Source organism: Bactrocera neohumeralis, chromosome 4, assembly GCF_024586455.1.
Source record: "Bactrocera neohumeralis isolate Rockhampton chromosome 4, APGP_CSIRO_Bneo_wtdbg2-racon-allhic-juicebox.fasta_v2, whole genome shotgun sequence".
NCBI classification, from domain to species: domain Eukaryota; kingdom Metazoa; phylum Arthropoda; class Insecta; order Diptera; family Tephritidae; genus Bactrocera; species Bactrocera neohumeralis.
In genome coordinates, this window is record NC_065921.1 from 32,534,673 (window position 1) to 32,555,300 (window position 20,628).

General features: G+C 34.9%; 1 protein-coding gene and 1 long non-coding RNA gene across 5 annotated transcripts in view; both read left to right on the forward strand.

The window, feature by feature from the left end:
• The window catches only part of LOC126757262 (uncharacterized), a 76,973-nt gene that overhangs the window by 17,931 nt on the left and 38,414 nt on the right, over positions 1 to 20,628 (forward strand). The window lies entirely within an intron of this gene.
• LOC126757250 (putative phosphatidate phosphatase) lies at positions 4,516 to 20,054 on the forward strand. Of its 4 annotated transcripts, none has more exons than XM_050471010.1 (7): positions 4,516 to 4,589; positions 5,424 to 5,859; positions 10,524 to 10,675; positions 15,898 to 16,116; positions 19,414 to 19,590; positions 19,656 to 19,832; positions 19,894 to 20,054. In XM_050471010.1, the coding sequence occupies exons 2-7, from the start codon at positions 5,502 to 5,504 to the stop codon at positions 19,909 to 19,911; spliced, it is 1,101 nt and encodes a 366-aa protein (XP_050326967.1). In that variant the 5' UTR covers positions 4,516 to 4,589; positions 5,424 to 5,501; the 3' UTR covers positions 19,912 to 20,054. The 4 variants fall into 4 exon arrangements, with proteins under 4 accessions (XP_050326967.1, XP_050326966.1, XP_050326965.1 ...); XM_050471009.1 differs by having other exon boundaries at positions 4,528 to 4,589; positions 5,103 to 5,859; XM_050471008.1 differs by having other exon boundaries at positions 4,542 to 4,589; positions 5,072 to 5,859.

Genomic DNA, 20,628 nt, shown 5'->3' on the forward strand with positions numbered 1-20,628 from the left:
CCGAGTTAATAACAACGAGGCTTGTTGTTCTTTTTCATTGGTACTGTTTTTTACGTGGCGGGTCCCAAACCCAGCGCACAACCGTGTGGAGGGGATGTTTCGCCTTCTCACTTTAGCTCGCCTTCAAACGGATGTTCTTAAGCTACCCAGAGGATACTTGGTCTAAGACCGGAAGTCGTGTGCTGCTTGAGCCATACATAAAAGAATCGTTTCACTTACGTGAACATCTACACATGTCTCCATCGTCCAAAAACTTTAAAAATTGCCAATAAAAATATACATATGTATGTATATACCTATGTATATTGACTTTGTTTCAGAATATTTACGAAATTTATTTGAAATTGATTTATTTTTAACTTTTCCGTATTTGAGTTGTTTACAAAATATAAAACAACGACAATCGATTAGTATATGTACATATATGATGATCTCTTTTCAATATATTCAAAATAGCAAACAAGAGTTCTTTTTAGTTTTGTGACCTCCTAACTATCAGGTCGCAAATTTGAGACAATATTTTGTGACTAAAGAGTAGAGACTGTGTTGCGAATATCAACAGTCACAAATTGAGACTTTACCTCAAAATGTCTCAAATAGTGACTGGAGTCTGCTTACAGAATTGCGCTATTAAACATATTGTAAAAGCACTATATGGAGTATGTTTAGGCCATATATAAGTAATAAATGAGTTCATACAAACGTCCATTTTATAATGTAATTGCATATATTGTCAGTTAGTATGGCCAACGTTGCCACTTTTCATTTCTGACGGTCATCACACCAGAGAACTTAAAGCATAGAGAAAGTGCAGGTTCGACAGCAAACATTTGTTAGATTTATAGTACAGAATTCACCTCACAACCACAGAATTCACGCTGTGAAATGTTAACATTTTTAACAGTTCTCCACATACTCAAACAGAGAATATAAAGAGAAATAAATGTATATCAATATCATCGGCATACGCCAGCAACTTATACTCTTATACTCGTAAAAGATTGTACCAGCTCGATTAAGTTCTGCAGCTCGAATAATTTTCTTCAGCAGCAGATTAAAGAAGTCGCACGATAGGTAGTTGTCTTGTCTGAAACCTCGTTTGGTATCGAACGGCTCGGAGAGGTTCTTCCCGATCCTGACGGAACTTTTGGTGTTGCTCAACGTCAGCTTACACAGCCGTATTAGTTTTGCGGGGATACCAAATTCAGACATCGCGGCATAAAGGCAGCTCCTTTCCGTGCTGTCGAAAGCAGCTGTAAAATCGACGAAGAGGTGGTGTGTGTCGATTCTCCGTTCACGGGTCTTTTCCAAAATTTGGCGTATGATGAATATCTCGCCAGTTTTTGATTTGTCAGGTCTAAAGCTACACTGATAAGGTCCAATCAGTTTGTTGACGGTGGGCTTTAACCTTTCACACAATACGCTCGATAGACCCTTATACGCGACGTTGAGGAGGCTTATCCCACGGTAGTTGGCGCAGATTGTGGGGTCTCTTTTTTGTGGATTGGGCAGAGCACACTTAAATTCCAATCATTTGGCATGCTATCGTCCGACCATATTTTACAAAGAAGCCGATGCATACTCCTTATCAGTTTTTCGCCGCCGTGTATGAATAGCTCAGCCGGCAAACCATCGGCCCCCGCCCCTTTATTCGGGTAATTGCTATTCGAACTTCTTCATGGTCGGGCAATGGAACGTCTGCTCCATAATTTTAGTATGCTCTGGGCATCGGTCAGTAGATCACCTTTGGGGGTTCTACAAAAGTATGTTCTGTTAGCCGCCGCATTTTTTCGTAGAATTTTCGAGCATTACCCCTGTCGGCCAGCTCATCAAGTTCTTCGTACTCACACATTTCGGCTTCTCTCTTTTTCTGTCTGGAAATGCGTCTCGCTCCCCTCTTCAACTCTCGGTATCTATTCCATCCCGCATGTGTTGTAGTCGATCGTAACATTGTGAGGTAGGCAGTCTGTTTTCTCTCCGCTGCGACACGGCACTCCTCGTCGTACCAGCTGTTCTTTTGCATTCTCCGAAAACCAAAGGTTTCGGTTGCAGCTGTACGTAAGGAGCTAGAAATGCCGTTCCACAGTTCCCCTATACCGAGTTGTTGACGAGTGCTCTCAGAGAGCAGGAGTGCAAGCCGAGTAGAAAATCGTTTGGCTGTCTGTTGCGATTGCAGCTTCTTGACGTCGAACCTTCCTTGTGTTTGTTGGCGTGCGTTTTTTGCTGCACAGAGGCGGCTGCCAATCTTGGCTCCAACAAGATTGTGGTCGATGTTAGGGCCTCGGAGCGTACACACGTCTAGAACACTGAAGACGTGTCTTCCGTTTATCACAACATGATCGATCTGGTTGGTGGTATTTCGATCCGGAGACAGCCAGGTAGCTTGATGAATCTTCTTATGCTGGAATCTAGTACTACAGATAACCATATTTCGGGCCCCGGCGAAGTCGATCAGCCTCAACCCATTTGGGGATTTTTCCTCGTGCAGGCTGAATTTACCGACTGTTGCGCCAAAGATACCTTCCTTGCCCATCCTGGCGTTAAAGTCAAGTCAAATAATGTAATATCGAAAGAAATTGTTCAGATCGGATTACTATAGCATATAGCTTCCATACAAACTGGACACATATGCAGTTACTAAAAGAAATACACCTCTGAAGGGTATATTTGCTTCGATGCAGCCGAAGTTAACGTTTTTTCTTGTTTTACACTTTAATTAGTTTTGGATATGTAAGAAGAAATATTACGGAAAATTTTATTTTAATTAGGTAAGAATTTCGAATGATCTAAAATGTCGGCTGAACCTAACCTCAGTTGTTCATACGAGCAGCGCAATTCTGAATTTTTGGTTCCACGGTTTTTCAGTTATTTAATAAGAATCAAGTTTAAAAATAAAAATTGTAAAGAAACCTTCATATTATTTGATACTCCTGATTTTGGAGAATTAAATTGCGAAACTACTAATGTACTAACAGGACAATCAGCATGACACATACATATGTAGATGGCGCCACTAGAATTAAATCCATATGATTTTTAGTTAGCCCTAACCTTCAAAAGGTTCGTGTATAAATTTGATAGCTGTCGGATCATTCTTCTTCTTCTTAATTGGCGTAGACACCGCTTACGCGATTATGGCCGAGTTAACAACAGCGCGCCAGTCGTTTCTTCTTTTCGCTACGTGGCGCCAATTGGATATTCCAAGCGAAGCCAGATCCTTCTCCACTTGGTCCTTCCAACGGAGTTGAGGTCTTCCTCTTCCTCTGTTTCCCCCCGGGGGTAATGCTTCGAATATTTTCAGAGCTGGAGTGTTTTCATCCATCCGACAACATGACCTAGCCAGCGTAGCCGCTGTCTTTTAATTCGCTGAACTATGTCAATGTCGTCATATATATCGTACAGCTCATCGTTCCATCGGATGCGATATTCGCCGTGGCCAATGCGCAAAGGACCATAAATCTTTCGCAGAATTTTTCTCTCGAAAACTCGTAACGTCGACTCATCGGTTGCTGTCATCGCCCAAGCCTCTGCACCATATAGCAGGACGGGAATTATGAGCGACTTATAGAGTTTGGCTTTTGTTCGTCGAGAGAGGACTTTACTTTTCAATTGCCTACTCAGTCCGAAGTAGCAGATCATTAGTTTGTGAATTAATAAAATAGAATTGCGCATGTTGATAATATATTGATGACGAGTTTCCGGACACTGCCCGCGGAAAAACAAACATCAAGGATTGGCAAGCTAAGTTAAGACGTAGTGAAATGAGCACTGAACACGGTGAACGCAGTGGGAGTACAAAAGAAGTTGTTACCGACGAAAACATCAAAATAGTCCACAAAATAATTTTTAATGACCTTAAGGTGAAGTTCTTTGAGAACAGGCACTCTAAAGATATCAACTAAACATATATGTATATATTATATCATTAATAATTATAATTATATAATGTATATATTATATCATTAACGAATACTTGGGTATGAGAAAGCACTGTATTGTGATACACATTCATGCATTAAGTGCAATTTGTCCTTAATATAAGGTTATTTAGAAACTAGTAATATAACTTTTTGAATTTATTTTATTCCTGCTTACTGAGTCATTAAGCTGCCCTGCCCAGAACGCAGGGCCAAGAGACGAAATGTTTCACTTCTTGGAATAATTTCTACACTTGTGACTAGATCGAGTACATATGTATATACACTGTGACTTAAAATATCTGTCGCAAAAATTGTTCAAATACTTCGGTATTTTTGTGGAGTGATTAAAAAGTTCGTAACATTCCAATGTTGAATTTCTTTGATTCTTATAAAGAGCATACAATATGTTATTGTAACGTGCCACGACTTGTTTGAGTCAGTGCACAGACACCAATTGAAGCAGGTTGGCAACAAAAAGAGTGTGCTGTCAACATTTGCTGTGGAGAGCATGTTGCAGAAAGATCTGTGGCAACAACCCCAGAGACTGATCGTGCAGTCAGAACAGAAATATTCTTAATGAATTGGAATTTTGTGGTTGTCGAATAGCAGTTGTTATTTTGTGTTGTGGGATTACGGTTCGTATATGTCTCTTGTGTCTCTACAGTTCTGGTTTGTAGTATTCTGAATACGTACGAAAAAAATATATTTCTGTGAAAATGAAGACGAAACAATGTGAAAACAAAAACTTTGAACAAGCATCGTACAATTTTCCATCATCTGAAAATAATTCTGTTTTTTTATTCGAGCCAGCACCACCTGAGTGAAACACGAAGGCGTTTTAAAAATTAAAAAAAAAAATATTAAAATTGTGCATACGTTTTGTTCATACTTACATACAGTCATATGTATGTTTGTAAGTTTATTCGTTCTTGATGTTGGTAGATAACTCCATAAACAAATAAAAACAGCAAAAACAACTAATGACCACAGGCTGCTTCGAAATACTTCCTGCCACAGTTTGGTTGCACATATCTACATAACATACTCATGTATATACATATGTATGCACATATGTGTATATATAAATAAAGGAGTGTGTTAATCCAAAATAAATATTTACGTGCATTAAGAAAATATTTTGTTGTTGAAAGGTGCAAAATTTCGAGTGCTTGATTTTTCTAGATTGACGTAGTGAAAACAAATAACTCTCCCCAAATTATTGCTGCATGAATTCAAAAAGTTTATTGATCTAATAACGCCATGCTGAGTTTTAAATTTATTCCTAGCCGCATACAAGTTTCTTTACGTAATAGTGTAAAACCTTAAATCTTACATAACCATAATTTTAAAATAAATTAAATTAAAACTACTCACATCACCTTAGTTCTCTGAAGAACTACGATATGCCGATTATAATAATTTTTGTAGGACGGTCGAATAAACATATTAAGCACATCTAACGGTTATTTGGTCAAATAACAAATGAAATTTATCGCCTTCTAGCAAAGTATAGGTCTAATCAAGGTCTTAATTACGGGACTTGTGTATATTGAGCGGGATTTGCTGGTTCAAGAAAATAACATGAGTAGTTTAAGACCGACAAGCTTATCAGACGCCGCGTTATTACAACGCCTGGATAGCTTAAGCAGTAACAGTGAGCCGTCGTCTCCGACTTCCCAGGTGGGTGTGGTGCAAACCACTGTGACTTTTGCATCGGCGCCAACCAAAAACAATTTTTCGACAAAACCATTGCCAATTACAGTCAGTAACTCTCAATATAAAAACAACAATAATAACATGTCTCTGCCGTTTAATGGTTACTTAAATGGGAGCGATAATGCCCCGAGTGAGCCAGTAAATGCAGAAAATATGGATTCTAAAAATGGAATGAGTATAATTTGCTGTCGCATTATTTCGGACCTCCTCATTCTGGGTTGTGGTGAGTAATAATTATGCATATACATACATATATCAGAGTGATTCAAAAAAAAAAAAAATTTTCATCATTCATAATAATTTTTTTCATTGAGTTATAAAATTCATAAGAAATAAAAAATTTTCCCAAAAATAATCAAACTTTAACTGTTAATATCTTTTAAACGTTTGGGTTTACGAAAAAATCATTATAGACCTTTTTTGTAGAGCATTCAATTTCCTACAAAATCTAAGGAACAAGATATTTTTTTAAGTAGTTGGAAGCGAGATATAAATTTTTCTATCTGATAATAAGAAAAAATAGAAAACTGTATGTAGGAGGACCTTCCCGTTACAATTAAAAACTCATGTTTGGTTAGAGGTGTCTAGGAACCTATTTTTCCGAGTACCAAATGAAAAAAAAATTTTTTTGGAATCACTCTAATACATATATATATATATTTAAATATGTACTTAATAATATTTAAAAATTTCGAGGCAACAGTGTAAAGAATTCACCGAAGCGACCTGTTTACTGTCCGATGATTAGAATCGGGGTTATGATCAAAGCAAAACAAAAGTATGCATATTTGATAGGCAGGGTTGATTTTCTTTTTAAAATCCTATGAATGGTAAATACAACTAATTTCATATTTGAATAACATAATACATATGGTATTAGAGAGGGTAAATTTTTTACTATAAAATGCGTATGCGGGAAGTGTTTTACGGATCATTCTGAACAACTTTGCTTAAGGAATATAAGGAGGTCTAAAACTGGTTTCGAGCCTGCAATTTTTAAGGCGAAATTTAAAAGATCTGAATAATAGGTTGTATGTGAGATGTGTAATATAGTCCGATTTTGACGACAAATAATCGATAGAATGACAAAATTTTATTTTAATTTAAAATTTAATTTTTTTGGTGATGATGGTGATGGTGAATTCAATAGGGCAGGTCGTCCAAAATCAGTATTACGTAAACTATTGATGCTGTGCGCAACCTGATATTGCAAGATCGTCATGTTCCCTCACAATTTGTCAATCGCTCAAAAAAGAGGCTCGTGTGGATTGATCGCGAAAAATGTTAAAAAAATATGATAGCGGTGCTACGAAACACGTTTATAACACCTATATATAACGCAACACCTGATTAATCGTTGAATTAAGCATATGAGTCCGAAAATTAATAGCTGTCGATTGTAGGGGTGTTTCCAGACTAGGCGATCATAAAAATTGCTCGTTCACGAAGAAGTTCCAAGTAAATGATTCCTTGTTTTTTTGGGATACCGCAACCATACAACTGATTAACGCAGAACAGTAAATTATGAGTGAAACACAACAATTTGCTTGCCAGTTGTCTTTCAAGAAATCAGGAAAAAGAACTGCCGAAGACGGATCACTCTTCACCATAATAAAACTAACTTTCAAATATCGAGTGAAACAACGGTATTTTGAGCACTCAAAACATCGATTTAATGATTCATCCTCCGCATAGCTTTCACTTGGCACCGCATGACTTCTTTCTATTACCATACGGAAAAAATAAACTAAGAGGCCAACCTTTTTCGCCACCTGAAGAGGCGGTGGAAGCGTATGGTAAAAGTAAGCCCGTTCATACTGGAAAGATTGCCATTTGTCTATGACGCAAAAATTTTGGAGTGGCAGTTTGTCTAATTTTCTTTACATATTTTATTTATTTGCTTATATATTTATTTGATTTAAATAAACAATAAAATTCACATTCCATTCGAAAATATTTATTCTTAACTTGTTTTTATTATACTACTAATAATAATCTTTTTAAATAATTATGTTATATCTGGAATATGAATGCTTTTTAATAAAATGTCCTGAATAATTTTTAAAAGTTATAAAATTGTTAAATTTTGTTGGTGAGCAAAATAGGCTTACAAGGGGCGGAGAATTTGTCACTTGCCCAGGGCTATAAATTGTCTCAGGCCGGCCCTGATTTTAATGGAGAACATTTTTAAAGACATTGAAGAGATTTTCGTTGATTAAAACAGGATATGCACTTGCAGACATACATATCTGTGCTACAAATCAAGTATTGCCTACCGTCGCATTGTGCATAGATGGGTATGCATACCAAATTCTAAGTATGCATACAAGTACATATGAACAAAATTGAAATCTTTCAATTTTTTTGTTCGTTGTTGCAAAGGGTAGCAACGTGTATAATGCGGTATGCAGACCGATCTCATTCTTGTAAAAATTTTGTAGTGAAAGGTTGTGCGCTCATCAGTCACATTAGTAATTTTTACGATTTTGCTTAATTGACGGGCAGGATAGAAAAAAAAACTAAACGTTGTATGAAATTGGGGCAAGGTTTATTATCTTTGCCATTAAATTATCTTCTATTTAATTAAAAAGAAAAAAAAAAAAAACACTAAGAAAATTCAAGTTTGAACATATTTTTAAATAACATAAAGTAAAATTTTTTTGGCAAAAGCCACTTTTTTCAATTTTTAAAAAATTGTAGAGTTTTACCATTTTTTTTTTAATTTTCTAGAAGATACGTTATTAACAAATAAGAATCTCTTTGAATTTTTTTTATCGTCCGACAAATGCACATGCGAGATGCATCGGCCAATTGCTTCCCAAAAGCAGAATATCAAAGATTTCGTATCCCAAAAAAATTTTCGGATGATGTTTTAAAATATACATACATATGTATATCTATAAACCCTAGAAATTTCGCTTTAATCAATTATTTCTTTCCCTCCCAAAAAATTCTCAAAAAAATTGATTTTTGAAGCCTCTAAAGCAGGCTCCCCCCTAAATGGCATGCGAAATTCCTTTAGTTGAGAATTGTGCAAAATTAAAAAATCTGAAATGTCTGGTGCTGGTGGAGAAGACATATGTATGTACATACATATGTATATGAGCCAACGCTTTGGTACTTTCACCATCCAGGCATCCTTTGAGAACACGAAGTGGCAACAACCGGAATAAGTACGCTGGAAGACACCAAAAGCGTTGCTTTCGTTTTTTTGCCGTTTTTTGCTTCTCATTTTCTGAGGTCATGTCTGTTCACTTCAACGATTACAACGAAATGATGTCTGAACAACGTGTCGCACAAGTATACTATATAGTGAACTGACTTGCGACACGGTATGCATACAAGTCTGCATGTGTATATCCCGCTTAACATTTATTGTTGTTCTCAAATCCCGGAATATAAAGGCAACCCTCGTAGTATGTAGTATGCTTTATTATGATTAATAATTTATTTTTGTTTTTTATCAATTGATTTTCGTATTGAAGTAATGTGATGATTAATTGAATATGTAAGTATGTATGTAGGAACACACACATGTGCAGGTCCTATTCTGCTGGTGCACACGCATGTGGATATTAACCTCTGTGTGCTCACATATACATAGATAGGTACGTTGGTTATATATTTCGGGATTAGAGAACAAAAACAAATATTAAACATCGGAAATCACTTTTTTGTTTTTCAAAATATTTCCCATTAAGACCTATACACTTTCGCATGCGTTTGAACCAATTGTCGAAGCACTTTTCCCACTCTGATTGAGGTACTTATCTCAAAAATATGCCGGCGGCGGTAAGTTTTCCCGATTTTTTGAAAGACAACTGGCAAAAAATTATTGTGTACTTCTCAGAAATTATTGCTCGTTTTTCTAGAGGTGTCGTTGCGAGATGTCCAACTTTTTCAAGAAAACAGGTAACCATTTTATTGGAAGTTCTTCGTGCGCGAACTACTTCTGTTGGATTCGTCTCATTTTGATATACCCAAACAGTCGACTGCTGTTTACTTTCTGGTTCATATGTACGTATAAGTCCACGATTCATCACTTGTCACGTTATCAAATACGGGTTTCAAAGGACCGTTATCGGGTTTTTTAACATTCCTCTCGACCATTCGACACGAGCATTTTTTTTAGCGATGGACAAATTGTATGAAATCCAAGGTGAAATAAGTTTCTACAATCAAATTTTCATGCAATATTGAATGAATGCTAGTCCCACTAATGTCTATATTTGTCTGTATTCCACGATAAGTCACAGGACGACCTTGCTATATCAGTTTGCGCACAGCATCAATAGTTTACGTAATAACAACTGATTTTGGACGATCTTGACGAAATTCGTCTTGGAGTCGCTAAACACTGGTCCCTGATGGAGCTTCAACGTTAAACATTTAATTAAGTCCATCGATGCTCAGTTGCGGAGTTAATGCACATCGAAAGGCAACCAGTGTACAGGAGCTAATAAGAATTGATTGTTTATGGTGGCGGTCAATTAATGCACATTTTCTCGCCAAAAGAGTGTTTTTTTTTTATTATGCCCAGTTGATATCATCACCCTATTTTAATTGACTACTCGAATTTAAGACAATTACGACTGAACTTTAAGATCAATATTCTTTCAACTTTGCGAACTCATACGTTTCTTTGGCGCTTGAAGTTTGCATTATTTCAAAAACTTTCATTTGTAAACAATATGTGTGGGAAAAACAGACGTACATAGCTCGATATTTTGTGAAGCTTTTGCTTTAAAGATAATTAACGTAAATAACAAGAAGCTTAGTAAATACAAAGAAATATATCTTATTTTACTATGTGTATAACACTATATTGTATGAACTTGTCTAAAATCTGGCTTAAAATCGAAATAAAAAAATCATATTTCTACATAGTTGCATTACCAGTATTGGCATTTCATCTTTGGGGCACATCATATAAACGCGGATTTTTCTGTGGCGATAAGTCTTTGAAACATCCATTCAAAAAAAATACTGTGGACAATTGGATGCTATTTCTGATGTGTTTCGTAATTCCAATATCATTAGTAAGTACACAAATACATAAACTAAGCTATAACTAAGCTATAACTTACATATTTATTTGGTTAGTTAGAGAATTCTTTTTATTTTTAGAAAAAACCGAAAATATTGAAATAATTATAAAAACCGTATAAAATGAGTAAGGAAATGCTTAGTTCGTGTGTAACCGAACATTTCATACTCTCGCAATTTGCAAGGGTTCAAGTAGGGCAACACTTTTAGGTTTTGGAAAATTTTTATTTCAAACAAGTAAGGAAGGGCTAAGTTCGGGTGTCACCGAACATTTCATACTCTCGCATGATAAAGTGATAATAATTTACATATTTTTTTATTTTGCTGTAAAATTAATTAGATTAGAACAATTTGTGTACTTTGAGTATTGAATTGTATTTTCATTTCCTAATGTATACATATATTATACAGAGAAGGCATCAGATGGAATTCAAAATAGCGATATATTAGAAGAAGGCGTGGTTGTGAACCGATTTCATCCATATTTCGTATATGTCATCAGGGTGTTAAGAAAATATTATGTACCGAATTTCATTGAAATCGATTGAGTAGTTCCTGAGATATGGTTTTTGGTTCATAAGTGGGCGGCGCCACGCCCATTTTCAATTTAAAAAAAAAACCTGGGTGCAGCTTCCTTCTGCCATTTCCTCCGTAAAATTTAGTGTTTCTGACGTTGTTTGTTAGTCGGTTAACGCACTTTTAGTGATTTTCAACATAACCTTTGTATGGGAGGTGGGCGTGGTTATTATCCGATTTCTTCCATTTTTAAACTGTATATGGAAATGCCTGAAGGAAACGACTCTATAGAGTTTAGTTGACATACAGTGGCTCAAATTTATAATGGAACAGTATGATTAAAATACTTTTATCTTAAATACAAAAAATTTAAATTGAAAGACGACAATAATTTTTTTTGTTTTTTAAATTCTGTTTAATGTTCACAAATATCAACCCAAAAAACATTAAAATATTTCATATTCACCACGAAAAATATAACTATAATAACAGATACACAGAATTCAGGCTCAAAGTAATAATGGAACAGTTATAAATAAGTACAAATAAATTAAGTAAATAATTAAATATAGATTTTTTTAATATTTAGTGGGCAGTCCTTTTTGTTGTAAAACAGCTTTCAAGCGATTTGGCATAGATTCCACCAATTTACGGCAGAAGAAAGGTGGTATATTGTCCCACTCCTCTTTCAAGGCTGCTATCAACTCCGGTCTCTTCGTAATGTGGCGATTATTTAATTTCTGTTCCAAATAATGCCACACATGCTCGATTACATTCAAATCGGGGGATTGTGGCGGAGTTTCAAGCACGTGAGGGCAATTGTATAGCAGCCAGCTTCGCACAACGTAAGCCTTGTGCTTTGGATCATTATACTGATAAAATATAAAGTCTGTTTCTATATCCAATTTTCGAGCACTTTGCTTCGCACTCGCTTTCAAAATGTTCAAATAAGCCATCTTATCCATATTCCCTTCTATTATATGCATTATTCCTGGTCCATTAGCAGATATCGCGCCACATACCATTACCGACCCCATGCCATGCTTCACAGTTGGCCGTAGGTTAATTTGCTTGAGCTCTGTGTTAGACCTTCTCCAAACATATGACTGCCCATCTGACCGAAATATGTTGAATTTACTCTCGTCCGTGTATAAAACATTTTTCCAGAAGGAAAAATCTTTGAGAATATGCTGTCTGGCAAAGTTGATCCGTTTCTGCTTGTTGATCTTGCTTACAAAAGGTTTTCTCCTCGCAACTCTTCCATTATAATCGTGTTTGCGCAACACATTCCGCACAGTTTCTGGATCCGAACTTTTCCCTAAATACTTCTCCGCTAAGGAAGCTAATTTTGGAGCACTTGTATGAGGATCTTTCTTAATTTGTGCTAAAAGCCAACGCTCATCGGCCTCAGAAAAAATTTTGCGTTTACTCGGCTTTGGTCGATTGCTGAAGTTACCATTATTTTTGTACCTTTTTATTATATTAAATACTGTTGTCGGAGCTCGATTCACAATTTCACTTATAGCACGCATAGATTTCCCCGATTTTGATAACCGAATGACAGTTTCCCGCTGTTCATCTGTGGTTTGTTTACCCTTTGGAGCCATCTTACTTGTACCACTTAAACATAGAACTAGTTTAACTTGAATACCGAATTCTTGGGATTCCCCTTACTTGTTCTTTTCTAACTAATAAAAAATTGAAGTTAGTTGCGATTTCTGCAATACATAAGTAGAGTTGTCATATAGTGTTCCAATATTACTTTGGGGTTAAAATATATGATTTTACGAAAAAGTGGTAAATTAAAATACAACAAAAGTGAAACTTACAATATTTTTTATTAATTATTTAATCATGTGATATATACATTTTAAAATAAAATACAAAATATTTGTACTAAATCTTTACGACCAATTATACTGATCGAAACTTCTGCCTTTTTACTGTTCCATTATTACTTTGAGCCACTGTAGCTATAGTAGTTTCCAAGATACGTACAAAAAACTTAGTAGGGGGCGGGGCCAAGCCCACTTTTCCAAAAAAATTACGTCCAAATATGCCCCTCCCTAATGCGATCCTCTGTGCCAAATTTCACTTTAATATCTCAGTTATGACACTTTATAGGTTTTCGGTTTACGCCATTTTGTGGGCGTAGCAGTGGGTCGATTTTGCCCATCTTCGAACTTAACCTTCTTATGAAGCCAAGAAATACGTGTACCAAGTTTCATCATGATATCTCAATTTTTACTCAACAGCTTGCACGGACGGACGGACGGAAAGACGGACGGACAGACAGACTGACATCCGGATTTCAACTCTACTCGTCACCCAGTTCACTTTGGTATATATAACCCTATATCTGACTCTTTTAGTTTTAGGACTTACAAACAACCGTTATGTGAACAAAACTATAATACTCTCCTTAGCAACTTTGTTGCGAGAGTATAAAAATGGTAAATACGGATTATTTAATTGCAAATGAGTTACAATGATATTTGGCATGTTATTAAATTAGACTATAGGGTAATAGACTCGTTTAGTTTCATTACTAATTTCTGCTTAATGTCCGAGATATTTACATTAAAATCAACCTAATTAAGTCAAATGACTCCATTCATCACCATAGTCTCATATTTTGTACTAAGGAGAGACATAATATTGAAGAAAATATTCTCGCTTAATTTTGTTGAGACATATTCCATTGATGCTGGAGAAAACAGCCAACGAGTGGTACTTAATTTAAACGGTTTAAAATCTAACATATGTAACTAATCGGGGGTGTTGTGGAATCTGAAAGTTGTTGGAATCAGGATTAAAACCGATAAAAAAAGTAGTAGGTGTGATGTATATAGATATTATTGGTTTAATGCTTGAAACACAATTTATATCTGTTTTGCTATCAGAAACAAAGCAAGTAGATAGTCGCTGACAGATTTGATATGTAAGTTAAGAAATCAAGTAATTTTATTGTTAAGAATTAATTTATCTCTATTTCTATTGGAGAAAACATAAGAATGAAACACGAAATGTCTTAGTTATAGAGTTTTGGAAAAAAATGCGGATATTTAAGGAAGGAACCTGCTTTATAGGCTTCAAAAAATCGGTTTTTAATAATAATTGATTAAAGCGAAATTTGTAAGGTTTATAGTTATATATTTAAAGATCATCCGAAAATTTTTTGGATACGAAATCTTTGATATTCTGCTTTGGGAAGCAATTGCCCGATGCATTTCGCATGTACATTTGTCGGACGGCGGGCAGTATGCAGGTCGCAATTTCTATCGGAAAGAAGAAATTCAAAGAGATTCATATTTGTTAATAACTTATGTTCTAGAAAATTTGAAAAAAAGTGTAAAATTCTACAATTTTTTAAAAATTGAAAATTTTACTTTATGTTATTTAAAAATATGTTCAAACTTTAAATTTCTTAGTTTTTTTAAGTTTGAATAGAAGATAATTTAATGCCAAAGATAATAAACTTTGCCCCAATTCCATAGTTTCCGTTTAGTTTTTTTTTTCTATCCTGCCCGCCAATTAAGAAAAATCGTGAAAATATGAAAATCCGAGAAATCGCGCGTAAAGTTTTCGCTTTCTACCCAAGTGCTCATACTTGTATACATGCATATAATATCTGCTAGATGCTCGGTCACTATTTCCCTTCTAGCTTCGACAATATTTCGAATTCTCATCTATAATTTTTGGGACATATTCTTAGATAATTTTTAAAGCAAACAAAAAAAAAATTGATTTTTTGAAGCTTCTAGAGCAGGCTACCCCTTTAAAGAAGATTTACAAAACGTAATAAACGTAATTTAACAATCAAATGTGTCTTTATTCATTCGATAAATGTTATCTCTTAAAATCGTCTTTTAAATCGGAGCTCATTAAAAACTTTAATAGCATTGCTTCCAAATGTATTCATTTGCAAGTTTTGTCATATTAGTGACTCGAATATTGGTTTTGCGTATGTTCGAAAAGAAGGAAATCCAAACAGATTCTGTGACACCAATGAAAATCAGAATTGGTTTGCAATTCTGAAAACTAAGCAATTCTGCCTTGGATTCCATTACACCCCTGAATATTAGGATTTTTGAACATTCGACTGACTTTGCTCCATATGATTGGTTTTTCTAGTATGTGGCGTGTTAATAGTAGATGGTATTGGGAAAATAGATAAAATCTGATGATATTTTCGTTTTTCTAACAAACCTTGTACCGAATATGTCGGTCAGTGTATGAGTGATATAGAGTATACAATAAAGAGAATTGCTTAGACACACATAAACCTTAAAGTATTTCCCTAGCTTTGAATCTTGCAAGTTTCAAGAGTATAAAATTTTCGGTTGTACCCGACCTTAGCTCTTCCATACTTATTTGTTTTTAGTTTTTAGATGTGCTAATACCCACATAGGAAGTTGTGCTCGAAAAGGCCGTTTGTATTTATAGACAAGTATAGTATACTTCTAAGGTTTTAAATAAAATATGACACTTCTATATAAAGGTAAATTAACATTCTCTGCCATCGGGAATTACTCATTTAAAATTAGAATTTAAAGCATGACGATCGATGTGAAGCATGTAGCGCCGTCAAAATATGCTCATATATGAATATATTTTCACTTTGGTCTAGATATAACATGGAATTGTCTCATTGAAAATATAAATTCACGTAAATTATAATAATAACTTTTTATTTTAGATCACCACCGTCGAGTTTTTTCTCTCCCACTACAATAGAACCCATGGACTCTGTAATGTGACCTTCCAGCGTTATTTTATTTGTCGGTTGGAAATTGCTGACTGGATCGTGGAGAGTTACAAAAAAATTGGACTATTAATTTTTGGTTCCGGAGTGGGTCAATTGACTATGGATATTGCTAAGTATTCAATTGGACGTTTACGGCCACATTTCTTTGCTGTACGTATAAGTTGCGTCGAGCTTAATTTTAAAATGAAGGGGGATTTTTCAAGGTTTTACTGAACATAATAGCATATGTATATTCAAATAGAAGTACTACATAAATTTCTCATATATGTACAAGTATTACTACTGTATCTACTTATGTATGTACAAAACACAATTTCTATAAACAGGCGATGCAAGACGGATGAGTATAAAATATTTGCACATTATATTGTATCATTTTCATAGCTACCACATATTCCCAGCAGCCCACTTAGGTTTGTTCGGACCAGAAAAAAATTTGCGGTTTCCTCTACATATTAGTAGTAGTTTGTTTCTTTCTTCCTAATTTCAATTGAATACATATGTATACGTGAAATACTGTGAGTGTCTAAAATAAGGAAACAGCAATTCTATCAATATTACAGTGTTTATTACAACGCAGTTTTTAATACAATAATAAAAAGTTGTATTATAGAATTCAAGGCTTATATTATAAGAGTTTAACTTAGTATTAATAATAAATAAAAACTGAACACAGCCAAAAATAATTCACTTAAACTAAAAATACTCTCATTTTTTCGCGTCAAAAAAAGTAAACATTGGCAACAACCGTTGTTTGTTTTTAATACTTATTTCGGGGAAGCGCCAAATATCCTTTGGAAACCGTTACTATTCAAGAGAGTGAGTGTAGTAAAACATATTTTTTTATATCAACATTGTTTTTAAGTAAAGTTTAAAGACAAAGTTTAAGGGTAAGCGAACAACCACTGAAACGGTTAAAAAATCATATTAGATTTCAATAAAAAAGGTAAATCTTTGCCTGCGAAATCATGGACGAGAAATAGTTTCAAAAGAATCAACAGATGAACTTGGGATTGCAAAAAAGTATACAATAAAAAAAATTATTGTATAAACATGGTAAATATCAGATTCACGCTGTTGAAAATTTGTCACGACCGAGCCGACCAAAGGGCCCTACTGACACTGAAGCGCGATAAATAGTACGGGAAGTAAAAACAAATCCAGGTTCAAAGTTTGTCAAATATCAAAAGATATAGCGGAGACGTAGTAAGTGCCTGTACAATCAGGAGCACGTTGCACAAAAGCGGTTTGCATGGACGAGTACTAATCCAAATGTTCTATACATCAAAGGCGAATCAACAGATGAACTTGGGATTTGAAAAAAGTATACAAATCAAAGCAAAATTCGAAATATTTGAATCGAAAAAACCTCCTAAAATTTGGCGATCCAAAAATAAAGCCTTCACGATTCACGAGTCCACGATAAACAAATTGGATTATTTCAACATTTTAAAAAAATAACGTTGCTCAAATTATTGAGAAATTGGGCCTATCAGAATACTGGATCTTTCAACAGGGCAATGATCCTAAACACAAGTCAAAATTGTTAGTGAGTGACTGTTATATCGAACACCAAAACTGTGGATAACCCTCCACAGGCCCCAGACATTAAACCTATCGAGCATCTGTGGGAGTACTTTGCCCGAAAAATCAGGCAGAAGGACATTTCAAGCAACGACGACCTAAGTAAGGCTTTGGTTGAATAATGGAGCAAAATCCCTCCAGAATTTACAAAAAATGTTGCAGAATACATACCTAGAAGAGTAAGTGAGGTCCAGAAGTCCAAAGAAAAGTAGACAAAATACTAGAATGAATATTAATTTAGTTTATGTACATAAATTTTAACTTTACAGAACTCTGTTTACTTTTTTACGAAAAAATGAGAGTATTTTTACAAGTAAGAAAGGCTTAAGTTCGGGTGCAACCGAACATTTTATACTCTTGCAACTTGCAAAAAGCAACGCCAGGGAAATATCTTAAGATGTAAAAAGTCAAATAAAGGATTGGGATCTAAGCAATTTTATATATACACTAGTGGATCCGGCCATATAATAAACTATTCAATACAGTGAAATTTTCATTTACGAATAAAGTTGAAAACGTTTTTGTTGGTATAAGAATTCAGGAAATTGTTCTTAAGATTTAATTTTGATATGTTCATACTAATAAATGTCAAGGGAAAATATAACGAATTTAAGGCTGTTTTATCAGTTAGGTTAACAGCATCCGGCAGATCTAGTTAAAAAAAGGCTTTTTACCGAAAGAAGGAATCTTGTTAAGTTTAGCAGAACTTAACTGACAAATGGCTGCTACCAGACATTGAGAAAATGGCCTTAAAGATTTGGAATTTTACTGAAAATTATAATTACAGTTGAACTTTCCTAATTCGAATCACCATAATACAAAAAAAACTTCTAGATATGGCAGGAAATTTGTTTGCAATTTGACTTCTATTGCTAATTCAAGAGTCTGAGTTATGGAGAACTTCGAGTTATAGAAGATTGAGTTATGGAAGTTCAACTGTATTATATTTTTTTGGGGGATTAAGAATACATGCGTATGTTTAGAAATATATACAGTAAAAGCTCTCATAAACAGACACTGACGAATCAGCCTTTCTGTCCAGTTATTCGAGTTGTCCGCTTAATAGATCGTACTTAGTAAATGTCAAGAAATTTTGGGACCTGTCAATATGTTAAGGGATATGTGCCCTTAATAGAGCGTCCATTTAATACAGCTTTCACTTTCTCATCTGTATTTCTTATTTATGAATTGTCAAATCCTATCTCCTAAGTTGCTTCAAACTGGACACAGTGTGCTAAATTTTGCTAAAATCGGTTCAGTAGTTTAGGAGTCCATCGCGGACAAACAATGTGACACGTAATTTTTTATATATAAAGATAACTCATACACAATGTCGGTAAGAGTTTTATAATATATGCGCTCAGTAAATTTGGTTGTTATAGCTATAATAGTCTTGGAGATATGTACATTACACTGGCGGGGCCAAGCACACTTCTTAAAAATGTCCTGCCCACAGTTGCCTCTTGCTACTGCGATTCTCTGTACCAAATTACAGTTTTATACATATTTTAATTTAGTTATGGCATTTTAGAGATTTTCGGTTAATGGCGATTTGTGGGCTTGGCAGTGGTTCGATTACGACCATCAACGAACTCGTATTTTGTTTTTGTATTAAGAAACCCGCATACCAAGTTTCATCAAAATGTATCAATTTTTATTCAAGCTTTAGCTTGCACGGACGGATGGACGGACAAACAGACGGTTTTAGGTGATACATACAACCGTTAGATGAACAAAACTATAATACTCTGTAGCAGCAGGTTGCAAGAGTATAAAAACAATGAATAATTGTCTCTTATAATCTAATAAAAATTAAGAATTCGTTCAAGTGTCTTATTGGTATGCCTATGCTTTTATTGTCAGGTATGTCAACCCGTCATGACCGATGGTAGTACCTGCAATGACCCTATAAATGCTGACCGTTATATTGAGGAATTCATTTGCACTGGCAATGCCACACCCCGTATGCTTAAGCAAATGAGCTTATCTTTTCCCAGCGGTCATGCGAGCTTCGCCTGCTTCGCTATGGTATACATTACGGTAAAATGCATCGGCGGTAAAATTGAGTTTTCTTATGATATTTGTATCTTTATGTATGTTAATAGGTTTATTTAGAAAAACGTATGACCTGGGAACGGTGCAAAATGGTGAAGCACTTCATTCAATTTTTACTTCTTATGTTCGCTTGGTATACGGGGTTAACACGTATCTCCGATAGCCAGCACCATACAACGGATGTACTTGCCGGATCTGCGATTGGGGCGTTATACGCTATTGTGTTGGTACGTTTCCGCAACAAGAAAGATATTGTCGCATTACCTAAACACGTTAAGCTCTTTCTAGATACGAACAATGTGGTGACCAAAGATTCAAATACACACCTCCGATGGAACCATCGTCATAGCCTACAGAACTAGAAATGCCTAACATTTACAAAATAATTTATTTTAATACATACTTATATACATTTACTTATAATAAATCAAATAAAAATAATAGCGATATATCCGTTTTACTTTGCTGGGGTCGATCTTTAGGCTCTTTGAAGATCAGAAAAAAAATTTCAAACACCCAGGTTTAAAAATTATTGGAAAAGAAAGCTACGTAAAAAAACTATGCAATCAAGTTTTCTCATATGGATAAATCTAGGTCATACGGCGACCGATGACAGACATCTGACCCAGTTGAATTGGCACGTGTGCACTGTATTGAAAGTTTGGCTCTGGAAGTAAGTATTTGTTGTTGTTGTTGTTGTTGCCGTTGTCGTTCATCGCTTTGTCAAGCGTTTCATCTTTGACCTGTTCTGTTCTGAACCACATTATCTCAATAATCTTGATACATACATACATATGTACTTATGTATAATATGTTATTGGTTATATTTGATTCCCTTCAAACAATGAGAAGACAATTTTTAATTCATCTCAAGTAAGAAAGGGCTAAGTTTGAGTGAACTCGAACATTATATACTTTCGTAATTTATAAGGCTTGTTGACCGACACGAACCGTTTGAAAATAAGGTTGGTAGTCGAAAACCATTGTGCTGGCTATAATGAGGCTAGGGAATGTCTGGACTGA